Source organism: Thermobia domestica, chromosome 1 (genome assembly GCF_964235325.1).
Source record: "Thermobia domestica chromosome 1, izTheDome1.hap1.1, whole genome shotgun sequence".
Classification (NCBI taxonomy): Eukaryota; Metazoa; Arthropoda; class Insecta; order Zygentoma; family Lepismatidae; genus Thermobia; species Thermobia domestica.
The window spans coordinates 313,137,534-313,158,037 of NC_137454.1; the positions used below are offsets into that span (position 1 = coordinate 313,137,534).

At 34.5% G+C, this 20,504-nt stretch overlaps 1 protein-coding gene across 3 annotated transcripts in view; it reads right to left on the reverse strand.

The window, feature by feature from the left end:
- The window catches only part of LOC145662289 (uncharacterized), a 179,330-nt gene that overhangs the window by 66,609 nt on the left and 92,217 nt on the right, over positions 1-20,504 (reverse strand). Inside the window, exon 3 of one of the 3 annotated variants that reach the window (XM_081727814.1) lies at positions 18,547-18,571. The exons of the other annotated variants lie outside the window; for them this stretch is intronic. Coding sequence (XP_081583940.1) covers positions 18,562-18,571 — 10 coding nt within the window. The 3' untranslated portion in view covers positions 18,547-18,561. Of the gene's footprint in view, positions 1-18,546; positions 18,572-20,504 lie in introns of those variants that run through there. 3 annotated transcript variants of the gene reach the window in all.

Consider the following 20,504-nt stretch of genomic DNA (forward strand, 5'->3'; position numbering starts at 1 on the left):
CTTGGTTAATCTATGAGCATGCACTTTTTTCATCGAGACACAAATCAGAGTGAATAACCGAGGATATGAACCCGGAAGGAACGCCAGACAAAATGGATTGAGAGACTATTGGAAGGGACAGTCGACATGGAGCGAGAGACGAGTTAGAATGTAGACCGCGAGCTTAATTTTGAACTTTACGATTGATAGCCTTGCTCTGTCTTATAGAGCACCTTCGTTTCGGCTAGCGCCAGATAGCCATCTACGACGATGTATTGCTTTTGAACAGAAGTTTTAAGTTTAACTAATATCGCGGTCCTCGTAAAGTTGGTTTCTCAGTCCGGGTTTCGCCGACTCTTAACCTTGGTTACTTGGATGAACGGCCAGCCAAACAGAGGGATGGACGGACGTCGGCCCGTTGGAGGAATCGTCGAGAGTACAACGATCAGATCAGCAAGTAAGTGCGAGTAGATTAACCTCTCCTGAAAGTTACTCCCTTCTTACCCCTTTTTCACCCCCTTTTTACACCACAGTCTGTTTCTTTTATACTTGTCACATTTTATTTAAATGCAACCCAGGTCTGGTCCCGTACCTCGCATTTTGTCAAGTTCCATGAATACAAAATCCTAGGCGCAACTTGTCGGTTCTGGCATCCCCAATTACGTTGTTTATGAGTACATTATCTGAACTTTCAGACCGACAAGGGGCGACTGCACAATACTATAGGGATAATAAAGATACAGAATCAAGACATATTGGAGATAAGGAATTAGAAAATAAAGCTTGGGAAAGAGTTTTTGATAAAGATGCTAATTTAATAACTGAAAAACTACCTGCTCTTGGAACTGCTTTATTGATGAATAGAAAAGTAAGATTTGGTTTAGGTTTATAAGTAACAAAACTAAGATTAGGTTTATAAGTATTTTTTAGATTTAGGTTTATATGTACTTTTTATGGAAATTTTTCATAAAAAGCTATTAATTATATAATAAATATGCAGTTAAAAGGTTTTACATTTACAATTCCTAATCAGGAACTTAAACAATTAAATATAGATAACATTTTAACTAACAAACAACTCCAACAAAAGGAAGTAAAACTAAGTAAAGGACAATGTATGTCTCTATCTCTTTCTACACCACAACTTAAGAAAATAAACAAAGAAATGAAGGCAAATGATAATAAAGTTCATTATGGTGGTTTTATATTTACTATTCCAACGATTTTAGCTTTAATAGGTGCTCTAGGTTCTGTTGCTGGAGGTGCGGCTGCTATTGCTAAGACTGTAGATGATGCAAAAAAAAAATAAAATGGAATTATAGGAACAAAAGCGACATAACTTAGCAATGGAAGAAAAACAAGGTGGTAAGCTTTCAAAAAACGTAAACTCCAAAACAGTAAAGAAAAAGAAGAAATTAAACCTTTAAGTAATTTAGACCTAATACAACTTGTTAAAAAAATAAGATAAGAAACTTTAGAGGTGTATTTATGAGTGATGAATTGCCTAAACAACCAAGGAAGAATGAGTGTGGTATTGTTAATTTGGTACGTCTAAAAATATAGGAACGCATTGGATTTGTTATTGGAAAAAAGGAAATAGAAAGTATGTGTTTGATTGATTTGGAGGTAATCCGCCAAAAACACTCGTAAAATATCTTGGTCCTAATATAGAGTACAATAGCAGCCGTATACAACATTTTAACGAGGTAATTTGTGGACATTTATGCATTACAGTGTTAAAAATGTTTACAGATGGGTATAGGTTTTGAGAAATTATTAGTCAGGTGAATAGGAATAAGGATATTTGGAGAAGTTATATTTAAGTTTTTATGGGTTTATTTTATGGGCTTAATTCATAAAACGATTACAAATATTTTGATAATAAATATGGATAAGATAGAATCATATGAATTACAATCCCTTAAACCTAATCAAAAAACAATCGAGAATTTAAATAAGCCAAACAGGTCTATTGAATTTGATATTGACGTGGGTGATGGCTTCATACATCCTTATTATGCTGATATTTATGTAACTTTTGAAATTAGAGGTAGAGACGCTGATGAAGAATATACTGCTGGTCAAAATATTAGACTTATTAATAATTTCTTCCCACATTTGTTTTCTCAAATTCACGTTAGTAAGCATGGACAGATATTAGATATTATAGATTATCCTGGTTTAACTTCAACAGCTGTAAACACATGTACGATTTCAAAACCAGAGGCAAATCACTATGATGAATGTGGATGAGAAGGAATTACGTGGGCAAGAACAGATGAAGAAATAGTGTTTTTGCTAAGACTTTTGCCAGGATTTTGTTCAGATTTTAAAGATATTATGGGGAAAAGAGGATTGAAATATACATTTAAAAGAAGTGGTTCTGATGATAACGCATTTGCTATTTGGAAAACAAAAAAGCAGGATGGAACATATGAAGACAATCAATCGCATCCAGGTAAAGTTAAGATTACAAATATGGAGTTAAGAATGCCTATTGTTAATTATGAACCTAACTATGCCACCTTGTTAAGATCTAATATGTTAAAAGAAGGTAAGATTCCTATTTCATTCAACACGTATCAATGTTTGCAGAAGACTGTTAGTGGAAAGTATTTAGAATTCGATTTAACCACACAATTTAACTCAAGTGAATTTGATATGAATGATTTTGTGATTGCCTTTTTCCAAACTGATAGAAATGATAATCAAGAAAGAGATTCAAGCTATTTTGATCATTGTAAAGTTCAGAATATCCATTTTCGTAATTCTAGAAATGAATCTTTCCCATTAGAATCTTTAAACTTAGATTTTGCAAAACATAAATATTTGAAAGTTTATGAAATGTATACGGTATATAAGCGAGCTACAATTGGAAACACTGAGATGTTTTATTATCCTAAAGAGGTTTTAGAAAATAGACCAATGTTCGTAATTAACACAAGCAAGCATAAATCAGTAACTGTAAGTGATAGAACTAATTTGAAACTGACTGCTAATTTTGAAAGCGATGTACCAGATAAAACAATTTGCTATGTTGTTATGATTGGTAAGAAAAATTTAGAGTATGATGTTGAGAAAAAAAAATAAATGAGAAGATATAAATCAATTATATGTTTATTAGATTCGTTTAGATTGTAAGTGTTTTTATGACAATATCATAAAAACTTATTTAATAAAATGACTATTCCAGATAACATTCCACGTGAGAATTTAATTGTGTTAATTGAAGATACTATATTAAATCTTGAGAAGTTATTAATGAAAAACAAAAGGAAGTTTAAGGGAATAAAATGTGTTTATACTACTCTTATTACGTTATCAATTCTATTATCAGCTTCTACAGGGTTCATCAATGTATTTATTCCTGTTACAGTGTATTCAATTATTACAACTGCATTTGCTTCGGCTTCTGCTGTTATCACTGGTCTATCAACACGGTTTAATATAGCTTCAAAGAAAGAATATTATAAAAATATGGTGAATCGAATTGGGCTGTTTAAAGATGAGCTTAATGTAATTAAGCTCATGAATGGTGAATTAACAGATGAAAATGTAAGAGATATTGTTAACAGAATCAATGATATACTTAACGAAATTCGAGACTATTAGAAACTGATTTTTTAAAAAGTTCAATATAATAAATACGATGGCGAGTCATATTGAACTTTTAAAGAAACTTGGAAGTCTTGAACAAAAACAGGTTATTGGATTAAGAGAATTAGAATTAAATACAGAATATAAGATTGTGAAAATGGAAAAGATTAAAACTAAGTTTGGAAAGAGCATTTTAGTTGAGTGTGAGGAGTTTAAGGTCTTTCTTCCACCTAGATTTACAAAACACTTAACAGATAAAATGATTGATGAAATCGTTAAAGATGGAATAAAAATCAAATACACTGGTTTAAAAGATAATTATCCAACATTTGAGTTCTGTATGTAAATTTCAAATGATGATCGGTTTTGTGAATCCAAAAAATAATAAAAATGACCAAAAATATGTCGTCAGAAGTAAAAAATGGAGTGGATAGAATGGATCCTCAAAAGAAATTTATACTTACTAATAATTTCAATGTAATTGTGAAAAAATGTGCAAACCGAAGTTCAAGTCGTTTTTGATATTAACGGCTGTATATTCAGCTTGAATTATGATCAGTGGACAGAGTTTAAGAAGTCATTGTTTTCTATAGAGAACGAGGTTAGCAGAAGATTCCATTATGAGTATCCAAACTTGTAACTATCAATATACTAATTTATAACTATTATGTAATTATGTAGAATTTAGTTAACTTTTATGGTAAAATCATAAAAGTGTTTTTGTAATTTTATTTTACTAAATTTAGTGATTTTTTATAACTAAATTTAGTGACTTCTCGCTTATGTAACCAAATTTAGTTATGTTTGAAGTCAAAACCGGTTATAACCTGATTTAATAATTTTTGAGGTCAAAACCGGTTATAACCAGATTTAATGATTTTTGAAGTCAAAACCGGTTATAACCAGATTTAATGATTTTTGAAGTCAAAACCGATTATAACCAGATTTAGTGATTTTTATAACTAGATTTAGTGATAAAATGCATTAGAAGTTATTATGAGTAAGATAGAAGTTATTTGAGATGTGATAGAAGTTATTTGGGATAGGGAGTGCGCTAAAAATTATTTGAGATGTGATAGAAGTTATTAGAGATGATAGGATGACATATAGTTAAAATGGGCTAATAATAAATTTGTCTGCAGAATCCCAATTCCCTATCTACTATTTAAAATACCAATACTCATCGTCTAGCGGCTGCACTAGTAGTGGCCATAAGTTTAATAAATAATAATAAAAATAAAAATGAAAGCATGAAATTTTATCATGAGAGAAAAATGTTTATGAACCCAGAGATTAATAAGCTATGTGTAGAACCGGTTACCACTCAGGGTTGGTATGTTTAAAACAAAATGTTTAAAACAAGTGCTTAAAACATGTTTAAAACGAGGGTTGTTGTTTTATTCAGTTTGTTTTAAACGTTTTAAACAAAATGTTTTAAACGTGTTTTTTTCGATGATGGTTGAACATGTTTAAAACAACTAAAATATCAGATTGATTAAGTCAATTTAATTTTCTAACAAACAACCCATCCTCCGCAGGATTTGTGCATGCAGTAAATTACAAGCAGAGTTATATTCTTATTATAACAGCAATTACTGAATGAAATTCTGCACATCAATGTGCGTATAACTAAACCAGCAGAAATTTGAATGAAGTATTCCAACATTTCTTAATTTCCAAGAATAACGGAGGTTAAACACACTATACACTATTCTAAGATCCAAATTCACACATATAAAACTTGGATATTTTTTGATCACTATCATTTCCATAATAATGAAGAGTTCTCACATGATAAGCTAGAAGAAATGCTCTGACAAATACAACTCATAGAAAAGAGCAGTGACTAGCCTACAAGGAGCAAATGATATTTTAACTAAGCAATTTTCAAGATACACATCTATCTGCAACATGGGTAGCTAATAATGATTAATGTCTACGGCATAACAACACAATTAACTCTAGACGCCCGCAGGGATTTTAACAAAATGGTACTCTCACGTTCGGGGCTCTGGTAACGTCCCTAATTATCACAGAGTCATGAGTTATATACACCATTGGAAAGCTTATAGACAACAAATTCGAATGAGGTAACATTCGTGAAATTCCCGCCGTATTCGTACAAAAAGAACAGACATAAAAATCATTAAAAATATGAAAATATTGACTTTGCGGAGCCCTGGCTATCCTTGCAGCAACCCTACGCTGACAAAATGATGAATGTGTAGGCCACATACTTGTGACAATAATGTAAGAAATGGTAGCCATTGCTGCCATTGCGTAATGAATTCGTTTTATGTAGGAAATATTTTTAAAAAATATGCGCAGAAAACATTCATTGAATTAGACATTCTCTCCCCTCCCCCACTAGTACCACGTCCATATGCAAATCATTTTTGCTGCACACATCATGTATACGAACAAGAATTATGCTTCTAGACCACTTGAGTGAAATGTATCTTGTGTTATATGGGACCGTCCGGAAAATAAATGTAAATTAACCAAATTTGACCCCTCTTCCTCTATAAACAACAAGTACACATACAGGTTACTATCATGTAGGGGACTACCACATTGCTTCACATACCAATTTTTATGAATCTATCCCCCAAGAGGGGGAATGCCCCCCCCAAAAAACTGTTGAAAAAAACACGATATTTAACCTACTCCCAAATACACACCAGCAAAGCTGCATCTTTCAGGAATAAATTGGTATCAAAACCATTTTCCAGCATTAATTTGAGGATTAAGACTGAGCCATTGAGGTTTAAAGCCCTGACACAGCATTTGCGTCAATGGGCGTGTAAAGATTAAGAATGCAGACGACCAGTAGAACGTAGCACAAAGAAACTAAACTACATATTCCGTGAACGGAGATCGGGAAATTCCCGATTTCTTTTTCCGGAATTGATTATTTGGGCGGATCGAGATTAGGGAAGTTCCCGAAATTTGATCTAGCGGTTGAATATAGATGGCAAGCAATACCTAACAGTGTAAAAATGTAATATATATATGCGTATTTAGATTATTGTTTTAAACAAAATAAACATTTTAAACATAAAACAAAGTACTTTGTTTTAAACGTATAAAACGTTTTAAACAAGAAAAATATGTTTTAAACATAAAAAACGTTCTTTTTTTAAAAAAAAACATGTTTTTTTCAACCCTGTTACCACTGCTGGTACGATTCCGGATATTCACGATTTTTAAAGCGTCCTACCTAATTATAAAATAGCCGTCTATGGAGATTTATCGGGTAATGTTATATATGAGGGGGTAGGTGAAACCCCAATGAATTTATTAATAAATAACATTATAATGTATTTACGGATTTCACAGCGGCATTTTCGACCAAATATTACTGTGAAAAGTGCCAAAGTAAATATAAACACACATATGAACATATTTTAAAACGCAAATCGACCTGTGCACTATGCGGTTGTAAACCCCCGTATTTATAATGGCAAATAATGTGTAAAGAATGTAATAGATCATTTTATGGGGAGGAATATTTCAAGAATCATAAGGGTACAGTATGTAATACGAGAAAACAATGTAATATGTGTTTAAAAGTGTATACAGTAACAAAAAATCATAACCCACATATATGCGGTGAAACATTGTGCAAATTGCAATAAAATGATGCCTCACGATCATTTGTTACACACAACCTAAAGCGAAACCTAATGTAGCAACCATAATTAGAAAAAAGGCTATGCTTGTATTTTACGACATAGAGAGTCGGCAGGATGAAACGGTGGATGGATTAGAGAATATGTATGGGAATGTACCCAATTTATTATTTTCTCATCAGATATCTTATAATGGTATTTCCATGTATAACGATATAAAGTCGATTGCTCAATGTGGGTGTAAGAGCGTATTTTTAAAAGGGAAGATTGTGTTTTACAGTTTTCAGACTGTCTTGCCGAAAAAGGAGTTGCGATAAATGATATCACTTGCGTTGGACATAATGCTAAAGGATATGTTGCTCATTTTATTTTAAGAACAATGCTAAATAATAAATAGTGGTCTCCTGATATTATTATGAAAGGGTGTCAAGTAATTAATATTCAGTACAAACACTTAAGATTTATTGATTCAGTTAACGTTTTGCCTACGGCATTATCCAAATTGCCTCACGCATTTAATCTTCCCTCTACTAGGGAGTTTTCCGCACACTTTTTTAATACAGAAGATAATGAAAACTATTATGGTTCTCTGCCTTCTCCGACATTCGATGGCGTATGATGAGAGACGAACGAGACACGTTTATGGAGTGGTATAAAAACCTGAGAGAGAGTTATACTTTTAATTTCCAGTATGAATTAATTATTGCAGACAAGATGTGAATATATTGCGAACGGTATGCTTAAAATTTATGGGACAATTTGAACTTGAGACAAATGTTAATCCACTCCTGGAAACAATTAGTATAGCAAGTGCATGTAATTTAGTGCTGTTCTAATTATTTAAAAGAGTAAACTATAGGTATTATACGAAGAAAGGGTTATCGATGAAGTGATGTCCAGTCGATTGAAGCTATACAGTGGCTTGTGTGGGAAGAAAAGGAAAGGGGTATAAAAATAAACAACGCAGGTAATGGAAAAGAAAATGTAGTGCGGGGTAATTGTAAAGTAGATGGCTTTTGGCATGATACAGAGAACGGAAAAACATGTGTGGGAATATTCGGGGTGCTGTCATCACGGATGCTGTATGTGCTATCAGACAGGACGCGATATACCACTTTGTAATAACCCTTTCAGTAGAATGAATATAAAGTATGAAAATACAATGGCCATGATTTAAAAAATAGAAGAATTAGGTTTTATCGTGCACACCATATGGGGATGTCAGTGGAAAAGACGAATGAAAAAGAATGAAAATATTTTGAAATATGTTAAAAAGCACCCCATGTGCAGAAAAGAACCAATGAATCCGCGTGACGCTTTGTACGGTGGGCGAACAAATAGAGTAAAAAAAATTATATTATAAAATTAAGGAAGGGGAGAAAATTAAATATCTTGCCGTATGTTCATTGTATCCTTTCTGTAACAAGGTCAAAAAAAATCCCGTGGGACATCCAACAAATATTTATATAGGAGATGAATATCCGCCCATTGATTAGGTAGAGGGATAGTAAAATGTACTATTGTACCCCCCAAAGTTTGTATTTTTCTGTACTTCATTATGGCACTGGGGGTAAACTACTACTTCCATTTTGCAGAGCATGCGCGGATTCATTAAATCAAGATAAGTGTGTACATAGCTATAATGAGCGCGCAATTACAGGTACTTGGATAGTGGATGAAGTAAAAAACCAATTGAGAAAGGATACAACATAATTGAAATGCATGAGGTGTGGCAATATAATATTGAGCAGTATGACCCCTATAAGAAACAAGGTGGACTATTTAGAGTATACTAATAAATTTCTAGAAACAAAAACGGAAAGTAGCGGTTGGCCATCATCATGTACAAGTGAGGAAAAGAAACAGGAATTTAAAAATGATTATTTTGAAAAAGAAGGACTAAATTGTAACCCGATAAAATTTGTGTGAATAAAGGTCGAAAGAGTTTAGCAAAATTAGCGTTGAATAGTTTTGGGGGAAAAATTCGGGCAGAAAGAGAATTACAGTTATACAACAATTACAACTGATCCTGGTGAATATTTTACTAACTAGCCGATCCTAATATAGATTTTCACCAAAATATTCAAATAAATGACGACAGACTAATTTTGAATTGGCAATATCTTGATGATGTGGGTGTGCCACCCCTAGACAGCAATTTAAACTTGCTGCAAGTTGCCACAAACTTGCTGTTGCAGGTAAACTAGCTTGCCGCAAGCTATAATATGCAAGCCAATTAGCTTGCTGCAAGCTTGTGGCAAGCTAGTTAGTTATATCTGGGCAAGGCTTGCGGCAAGCTTGTCTTCACAAGTTAAACACAAGTCAAATTATTTCGAACGCAAGCCAAGTATAAGCGTATTCTCATCAATGGCAAGCTTTATTAAGCTTATTGCAAGCGAAACACACGCCAAACAAGTTCTATGGAAGGTTGCAGTAAGCGTATTTAAATAAAACAGTATGAAATCCGTATAATTTAACCGTCTGACTAAATCTATGCTACAATATATTGTCCTCTCACCTTTCCAATTATTGAACCAAATGCACAACCGTGAAAACACCCAAGTCTCCGATCCGCTTGTGCAAAACATCACAATAAGCATAATTATTACGGTTTATTTGTAACAAGCAACGCGCCGTTGCTTCTTACAAATACCTAATATGTTAGTATTTATATATTAGCCGCGAGTACTTAAAATTTCTACCTTTTTATAGAAAAACGCAGAATAGTGTTTATACTTTAAACACAGCGTTCAGATAAAGTTTATACTGTAAGTTAAACTTGAAGTTTATATTAAAATATCTGCAACAGTTCTGTATTCTTTCGCAAAATAAGTAGGCTCAAATCTGCTGCCATCTATGTTCACATTTATGCTTAATACATAAATACTACAATTCGTTATACCTCATGTTTACCGAAATATGAGGAAATAAAGAGCGACATTATAGGTACGTGGGACTAGAGTACTAGAGTACTAGACGGCACAATTAAAAAAAATTAAGTTTGTCCTTTATTCAAGCTGAATGCTAACAAGACGCTAAGAACGCGAACAATACCTTGTCGCCGAAGGTTAAGAGGTCAGCGTCACGTGGTTTTTGAGAACAACAAAATCGAACGCGCGCTCGCTTTTTACTTCAATCTAAAGAAAAGCGTCTCGCAAGTGAAGCGTGGGTTGCCCGCACTACAGCTTGCGCTAAGCAGAAATAAGCTTTTGTGTATAAGCCATAGCGAAATAAAATCAAATAAAAGCGACAGGCAAGCTTGCGGCAAGCAAACATGCTGTCTGGGTCGTAATAGCTGCCTATACTACTGCACACGCTCGTCTAGACTTTATAACTATTTAGACAAACTAAGAAAATATGTGCTATATTTTGATACGGATAGCATAATTTATGTAGAAACTCAAAATGGACCAAGTTAGCCATTGGCAATGTGCTACGCGAATTAACTAACGAATTAGAAACATATGGAAGTAAAGATTATAACTGAATTTTGTTCTGGAGGGCTCAAAAACTATGCATTTGAAGTATACGACCCCAAAACTGGGGAAATTTTAAATGAGTGTAAGTTCCGCGGTATTGCACTCAATTACGAAAATTTTTTTAAAAAATAATTTTGAACAAATAAAAAGTATGATTCTTCTTAATAACACCACACCTGTAAAGTGAATTGCGATAACAAAATTACTCAAACAAAAGAATCATATTGTTATTTCTAAACCAGGAAAGAAAATTTACCAATTGGTTTTTAGAAAAAGAAAAAATGTGATTACAATTATGACAACTTCCATTTGGTTTTAAAGAGCAAAAAATTGTAAAATTGGTATATAATATAGTTTTTTTTTAAGTTTAATAGCAGTAATATAGAGTGTAATATGGAATTTCGACATCCCTTCACATGTATTATGACAGGGCCTACTGGGTGCGGGAAATCATATTTTGTGAAAGAATTTTTAAAATACTATGGTGAAAAATGAAAAAATTTAGTATAGTTTTATGGTGAGTGGCAACCTCTGTATGAATCTCTCTCATCAAGTTGTAAATTTAAAGAAATACTGCCAAAAATAGATTTTTTTCAGCACAAGATGGCCCACACCTTGTAATTATTGACGATTTAATGCGGGAGTGTGATACAAGAATTGTTGATTTTTTACTAAAGGTAGCCACAACCGAAATTTAAGTGTTATTTTTATAACGCCAAATATCTTCTGCCAGTCTAGAGGTAAGCGAGACATATCATTAAATTGCCATTGTATAGTATGTTTTAAAAATCCTAGAGACCAGGCTCAAATTAATTATCTAGCACTTCAATTATATCTAGGTAACACAAAACTTGTTCAAGAATCTTATGAAGACGCAACTCACACTGCTCATAGTTATTTGCTTTTTGATTTGAAACAGGACACCCGACGAACATCGTGCTCGAACAAATATTTTCCCCTCAGATTCTTACAATTATGTTTATGTATCAATAAACAAATAATCTCAATTGCTTTTATAATTTAATAACCAATTTTACTATAATAGCTGTAAAAATGATTAATAAGGAAAATGCACATTTATTAAAACTCTTAGGAAAGGCAACTTATTAGTACGTAAGGCAACTTTACATAATGCAGATCCCGACTTAATTCGGTCGATCTGCGAATGTTCATATAACGTATTACAAGGAAATTTTCCATTAAATAAAAAGAGAAAAATATATTAAAATGATATAAAAAGGAACTTAGGTATTTAGTGAAAAATGTCCGTCATTAAGACAAAGGAAAAACGAATAATTGTACAAAAAGGTTGTTTTCTTACTGCATTGCTTGCACCTATTATAGGAGGTATACTATCTAGTTTAATTAAATAATTATTAATTAAACAGGCACAAGACCTTGTTTTAATGTCGCCAGAAAAATTACATCATTATCAAACACTGTCTAATTTACATGATGAGATGAAAAATATTTTAAATAATAAAAATATGAGTATTGAAGAAAAATGAATACGATATAAGAAGGTATTACAAAAATATTTAAACATTGTGCAAAACCCTACCGCAGCAACATCAACTAGTGTTGATACAAACAAGCAGGGGGTGCGATATCGAGACTCGAATTGCGCAATAAGAGTTACATATACTGAAAGAGCATCAGGTAGTTAGTAAGTTACCAAATTATTAGCTGCAGTCCGCCAGTAGGGAAAAAGTTATGGGACTGTAAAGGTCAGAGCCTAGCGTACGAAAACCACACAAAACTTAGCATTTGGCTTGTTCCTCTTTGTATTGACAAGAGATAATGAACTCTAACGTATTCCCATCACAGAACATAATGTTTGACATAAGAAAATCTGTATGAGAAGAATTGTCAGTGTTGCCATCCATAGAAATTACAGTGTTGCCAGAATAAGAATACCTCGAAAAGCTTACAAGCAAATAGTACGTGATCGGTACTTGCGTTGCATAATACGGGTTATAAAGTATATTCTGAAAGAGCACCAATCATGAAGTGACCACGTTATTAGCTGCAGTCCGCCAGTAGGGCAAAATTATGGGGCTGCAAAGTGAACATGAGAGTCTATGGCAAACAGAAGGAATAACCTGTTTGTGTGTGCAATAGCAAATGGTATTTGTTTGGGAAGGGGAGATAGCTATGTAAATGACAGTGTTAAACCACACAATTGATATGAAGAGCAGAAAGTATCGAATGATCCAAACAAACAGGGACGGCATTAAGGGTGGGCGAGGGTGGGCGACCGCCCACCCGATGGATGGCCTCGCCCACCCATCCGCCCACCCCAACAGAAGTAGAATAATGAAGATGACATCCTGTACTTCAAAAGCAATAGATATTACTTTGGATTGTAATGTAAGAGGTTCTAGGACTCTGTTTAGCTCTGCAATGAACAATGATTTTAAGACAGATACTTGTAGTAGGCCTAATATAATGATGCCAAAAGTCGTGATTAACCTTGAAATTACGCAGGCTTTAAATTTCAGGACCTCGTGAACTACGAAGTCATTTAAACCGATTTCGTAGGGTTGGAAGAAAATGTAAAAATAATCACTCGTAATTGCCGCAGACACATGAAACACACACACACACACACACACACACACACACACAATTACAAAAAAACTTTTGTTACTTAATATCTCTACTTGAATTTCAGTTGTTGACATATAGGCCTACGTGATTTTTGTTGTTTTATGCATTATTAGTATTGTTGCTACTGTAAAGTTCCTTTTAGGAAAGAAAACTAAAATGTCTGCCCCCGCCCCTCCTCAAATATACTGATAGGAGGAATATGTGTTTATTATTCCTTGAATTTCGTTATTTGACATCATAATCCATGCAAACCTTCCTTTCTAATTCCAGTTTTTACTCCAGGAGAAAATAAAAAGAAAGAAATAAAACTTACATTGTGTATCTAGTTTTAAAGGGGGATTTCCCCATCATCCCAGATAATTCGCAAATTGCTGTGGACCAATAAAGTTAGCACGGCTAAAATTGCTCATATTGTTTCCTCTTGCATGGTGTAAACATGATTGGTAGCTTGTTTTATTGGACATGAATATAGGCGACTTGCTTTTATTCGAGCTCATTTATTTACACATTTCCGTATTTTGTTTCTCCATTAGCAGTACAGGATGCTCGTGTTAATCCAAACCCACCGTAATCCGAAACCTGCGCTTGTCCGAATGACATTTAGCTGGCGGGGTTGATATTTTTAGACTGGTTGCTCAAACAGAAACAGTTGTGAATTATTGGACTAGATCAGATTAATTTTCTTGAATACAAGACTGTTTCAAATGGCTTTTGAATGCTTAACTATATATACGGTACTGTACATGTTTTAGATTAGAACTAAACCTTGACAAATATTCGTTTGTAACTGGATTCGTGGCTTTTGAGCACTTCCTTTTTACGCCAAACAATTTAATAACCCGAACAGCTCAAGCAAATATACGGATTAACGCGCTCTTCCTGCTGTAGTTATCGAAGATTATTACTGGTCCACATTTTGCCCGCACAGTTAGTATACCATGAAAATAAACAGATGCGAAATAATGTTACTCTTATTGACCTTCCAGTGTCCCCGGTGAGTCCTGGATTCGATTCCCAGTGGGAACACAAGTGATCTGGATCCTACTCTAGTTCCAGTTCTTAGGAAGTTATCATCATTACATGGAAGGCTACGACAAGCCATCATGGGTTCACTTTGCCCGGGGACCTTGGGGTCAAAGATCGACCTTCGGGCAGGACAATGCATCATCATAATGACCTTCCACTAATGGGTCATTACGTCCTTTATATATTGCTGAGGTGTCGTCAGTGATACTACAGAGAAAATGACGGCTTCTGATGTACTATCTTCTTATGGTAATCAATTATTATTATTAAGTATTCTGCCTTTCGGCAGGCACTGGGGCTAATGAGGATTTCTTATTTTTATTTTTATTTTCAATTTTTAAATTTGGGCCAGGAAATGTTTCTTCCACTTTTCTCGATCTTCAGCTTCCTCTTTTAACTCCCAATATTTTCTCCTATCTTTCAAATCATCGATCAGCTGTGTTCTCCTTCTTCCTATTTCTCGCTGTCCTTCTATCTTTCCTTCTATGGCGGTGTGGAGAAGACAATTTCTTCGCAAGATGTGTGCAATCCAATTGGCCTTTCTACGAAGGATGATGAATGAAGTGTCCTTTTCTCTCCTATCCGTTTTAAAACATCTTCGTTTGTTGCTCCTCTGTCCATTTTATCTTATCCATCTTCCTCCAGCACCACATTTCGAAGCTCTCTAGATATTTCTTCTCTAACTTCCGTAATGTCCAAGTCTCTGAACCATACAGTCCAATGCTTCATATGTAGCACTTGACCAACTTCTTCTTAAGTCCAATATTGAGCCTACTAGTTAAGAGTTATCTTTTCTTGTTGAATGCTTCTTTAGCTATGGCAATTCTTGACCTGATCTCTTTGGTGCAGTAAGCGTCTCTCGTCAAAATACTTCCCAGATACTTGAAATTATCGACCTCTTCAAGTTCTCTTTGTTCTACTCTGATCCGTAAGGGCGCGTTTCTACGGGATATTCTCATAGTATTCAATATATAGTATTATTTATGGCATTAAGTATCTTCTGAACCAATAAAGAAATATTTTTTACCCGTTTATCTTAGGTTGCAGCTTGTCTGGCTATGAACATAACGTTTAGGGCACTTATTCTAACACTTGCTGAGATAAGTAATGAAAATCGCAGTCGCTCATCTGAAGCAAGACATCTATTGGGTGAAGTGAATTTTCAGCTTGTGTTCCAACTCTACTTGTTCACACTTTTTCTTGGAAAGTTGAAAAGATTGTTAGATTATCTACAAAACAAGGAGAGCACACTGGCTGATGCTGTTTTAGTTACGAATGGTGTAGTGGATTATTTTACTGAAATTCGAAACACAGTTGAGGAGTTCGAAAAAATTTGGAATGAGTCTTGCTGAAAATAACGGTATGTCTCTAACGGGTCCAATGTCCAGACCACGATCACTGCCCAATCATTTACGTCAATATATTATGACTGAGCAAATGTCGGTTTAGGAAGAAGATATCAAATCCCAAGAAGACTACAGACTTAGGATATTTCTTCCTATACATGACAGAATACTTGCAGAAATGCATGAATAGGCGTTTTACGGAAAATACAGGTATTCTATAAGCAGTGGGATAAGCAGTGTACACTTCCTCTCATTTGAGGAAATTGAACCACTTGCACGTCATTATGGATGTGATGTCGATAGAGGTGTAGAGGTGGAACTGAAACTTCTCCCGAAAGTTTTGAAACGTTATGAGGAGGAAAAGCAATGCAAAATTACCTCCGTTTCTCAGTTTACTGAAGTAATGGATCGTTTCATAATTGCTTTCATGAAATTCGCAAATTAGCCGTAATTGTTGTCACCATTCCTGTATTTAGTTCACCATGTGAGCGTTCTTTCTCGTGTCTTAGACGGGTTAAAACATATCTAACAAATCGAATGGCAAATGGTCGCCTAAGCGATCTTTGTTATCTCTCAGTAGAAAGAAAACTTCTAATGAATATTGCTGTAGAGGATGTGGTAAACGCATTCATGATGGACATAAAAATCGACGCATGTACTAGCGCAACATGCTAGTATTGAAAAATGCTCTTCATTTAAGTGCAGGTATAAAAGTTTATTGTAAGCTTGTTCGTACCATGTGATCAGTCCTTCATAGTTTAAAATACATTGTTCTTTCTGTGGATCATGATGAAGTTTTGTTAATGCTATTTACTTCTTTATCCAATATATATATATATATATATATATATATATATATATATATATATATATATATATATATATATATATATATATATTGCTACTTGAGTTTCAATTTCAAACATATCTGTATAAGCTATGATCAAACAATCATGCTGTCGAACTTCCCTATTCTTTTAGTAACATAAGTGTCCTGTTGCATATAGAGATCACGTCAAAACATCTTGTTTTACTTTACCTACTTATTGTGTATTTTATGTTATTAACGAAAGGTAGAGTATTATCTGTTAGTCTGTGTTGTTTGAACTTTCTTTTATTTCTATGCATTCGTGTGTATTCTTGGATGGAGAGGAGCTAAAGCTGTCTTGAACTTCGACTACACAGGCACACCATTACTATTGTTTTAAAACGCTGGAAATTGAGATAGTGTGTGCCACACGGAATTCGGTAGGTCGGGCATATAGCTACGAACTCCACCAGCTCATCCTAAGTTCTGCATTTCTTCAGTCCCACCAGCCGAATGCCGGAATTGTACCTTCTATAAGGCCAAGACAACTGTTTTCCATATCCTTGTTCTTCCCCTATTTCGGTCTTAGCCTTAGCTAACTAATGAGTATAAAAATGAAACTTACCGGTAATTATTGTCAAAAACATGTCTACATTGCCCAGTTCTCATTTTCATTGTCCGCCCACCCAACAACTAGGCCCGCCTCTTTCCGCCCACCCCATCAAGCGTTTCTGGCGCCGTCCCTGCAAACAAAACCGATTAGTACAATATGCACATCGGACGATAGCCAGCGACGCGCAGTGATAACACATTTCTGTGGTAAGGGAGTCAAAACAGTACTGAATTGGTGTCTGGAATGCTTCCGGTGCGATGTCCATGCATCCCGCTTGGATGATATATCACGGCGTTGGATGATATATCACTGACAACACGAACCGAGTTTTACGATTCGCGATGCTCGGCATTTGTGTTGTCTGTCTGTCGGTATGCCTCACGATAAATGCCCAAGGAACAAACCGATTCGAACCCGAATGACATTTTCACAGGTTTATCGTGAGGTCTACTTTGCGAAGCACCTTCATACTAGTGTTCTCTTGGTAGCTTTTGCACTTCTGCTTAAATAATATTCTGGAATGTTAATACAATTATATTATAACTACTTTGATTCTTACAAACTAAATAACGTATTATGTAAAACGTAGTTCCGTGCGAACCACGAAAACATGATGTCACGAAACACCGTTGTGTTCACTCTTTCATTCGCTGCAAACCAAGCTTTTCGTGGTATTCTTATTCGGGCAACACTGTAATTCCTATGGATGGCAACACTGACAATTCTTCTCATACAGATTTTCTTATGTCAAACATTATGTTCTGTGATGGGAATACGTTAGAGTTCATTATCTCTTGTCAATACAAAGAGGAACAAGCCAAATGCTAAGTTTTGTGTGGTTTTCGTACGCTAGGCTCTGAACTATACAGTCCCATAACTTTTCCCTACTGGCGGACTGCAGCTAATAATTTGGTAACTTACTAACTACCTGATGCTCTTTCAGTATATGTAACTCTTATTGCGCAATTCGAGTCTCGATATCGCGCCCCTTGCTTGTAAGTGGTTAGAGGACGAGGAGGATGAAATACTATCTACCCTCCCCGAAAATTGTCTGCGTAAAGCAAGGCTTTTATTACGTAAATTAAAACAAACTTCCAACATTCAATGGGATAACAATGGTAGTGTTAACATTTATAATAAATTAATTCCAGGTGTTAATATAGTAGATTTAATAGCGGATTTTGTTAGGTGTTGTAAGAAAAATATTCCACCCACAGGTTAGGAACCCTTTGCTGTACTGTTAGCAAAATCCAATATACATTTAGAGTATATAGGTAACCGTCAACGTATAGAATATATTCATAAGCTGACAATGTCTGCTGCTGCTCCTGCTACTGCTCCAAAAGAAGATGAGGAGGTGCCACTACGTAAACGTAAAGTTGTCAATAGATGGCGTGATTATAAAATATGAAGAAGCTGGTTGATTTATTATAACCCCTCACACTCAGCCTCATTTTCAACTGCTACGGCATTATGGAAAGCTGTGAAGAAATCAATACCATTATACAGAGTGCTACGGTGGGTAAAAGAACAAGCGACTTATATACTGCATAAACCTGCACGTAAACAATTTTCACGTAATAACTATTTAGTGTTCAATATTGACGATCAGTGGCAAGCTGATTTAAACGCAAAAATATAACGATGGCTACAAGTATATGTTAACAGTGATTGATTTATTTAGTCGCTTTGCGTGGGCCGTGCCTGTACGTACAAAAACTGGTGCAAATATTTGCATCTACCCGTCGTACACCCTTACGTCTACAAACAGATAAAGGTACAGAGTTTGTTAATAAGCCCTTTCAGCTATATTTAAAACAGTAAAATATTAATACCTTCACAACACAAAACCCTGATATTAATTAAAGTGTGGTAGAATCTTTTAGTCGAACACTTAAGGAACGAGTGTGGAAATATTTTACAGCAAAGAAGACTTACCGTTACATAGATATGCTACCTAAACTTGTTCAGTCATATAATTGTAGACCACATAGAGCTCATCAATTACCACCTGCCAGTGTGAACCAAGATACGTTTCAACAAGTTTGGAATAAATTTATAAAATCATCGCCTCATACTAAGACTGCAAATTTTAAAGAGGCCGATACTGCGTGTATTACTAAAGCAAAATGTCATGTTGAAAAGGGTTACAAAGAAAATTGGACTGTGGAAATATTTAAAATAAAACAGGTAATATATAAGGAAAAGAACGTGGTTTATATTTTACAAGATTTAAATGGTGATGTAATTGATGGTACATTTTACGAAGACGAATTAGAAGGAGTGCCGTTGCCTAAACTTTATGAAATGGATGACATGTTAGAAGTCAAAGGTAAACGTGTACTTCTTCGCTGGCGGGGGTACCCTTTTTCCTTTAATTCATGGATTCCTGTGTCACATTTAAAGAACATTTAGCCGCCATACAATATTATAAATTAATCTTATATTTGCGTATATAGGAATACAACAGAAGGAAAAGAATTATTACGTACAGGAATTAATGCAGCTGGAGATGCATTAGATGATAATAGATCTACTGACGAGGCTTTAAATTCACGTTGGCAAGAAGCGAAACATAATTTAAAAAATAAAGCTCAAAATAAAATAAATCGGGTATTGGCAGGATCAGGCAAGAGAAGAAAAATAAGAAAAGTTCATTTTGCACAGACTGGTGGTAATAGTAAGAAAAAGAAGAGGGAGAGTGATATTTTTGATTAAATGATTGATAAATATGGAGCAGAGTACTAGCTTTTATCTCTCATTACCCAATAACAGTTCTATGGAATATTTTCCACAAAATATCCTGTCATATTATACTACCAAACTATATCATCCACTTGTGCTAGAGAAAGGTGTGTGGGAGACAGATGTTGTTGGAGTACATTTTACAAGTGCATTTCAGAATGTTTCCAAATATACTAATAATATTTATTACCGTATCATAAATAAAGAAAGCTGGAGCATAACTAAAATCTTACCAGGACATTATTATCATGTTGATGATATTCTATCTCAAATTAATTATAGAAGTGATATACAGTATTAAATTTACAATTAAAAGTTAAAGCATCAGTTAAACGAATTGAGGTTAGTAGAGTAAGCCAGAATACTAGGTTTTGATCATATACAGCAAGAAGATATTGCAGTTGTGCATCATGCTCGTTATCCACCTGATTTACAAAAATCGCTACCCGCACTCATGTATATTTATAGTGATATTGTAGAAAAGCAACTGGTAGGTGACCATAGCTCCATTGTTACGTATTATAAATACAATATATTAAAGAGTATGGTGCTAGTAACGTACATATTTTCGAAAATCCACATTATGTCACTGTGCAACGTAAACAATTTAATCAAATTATTATTGATTTAAGATATAGTACACGTAATCCACTTCCTTTCCAATATGGT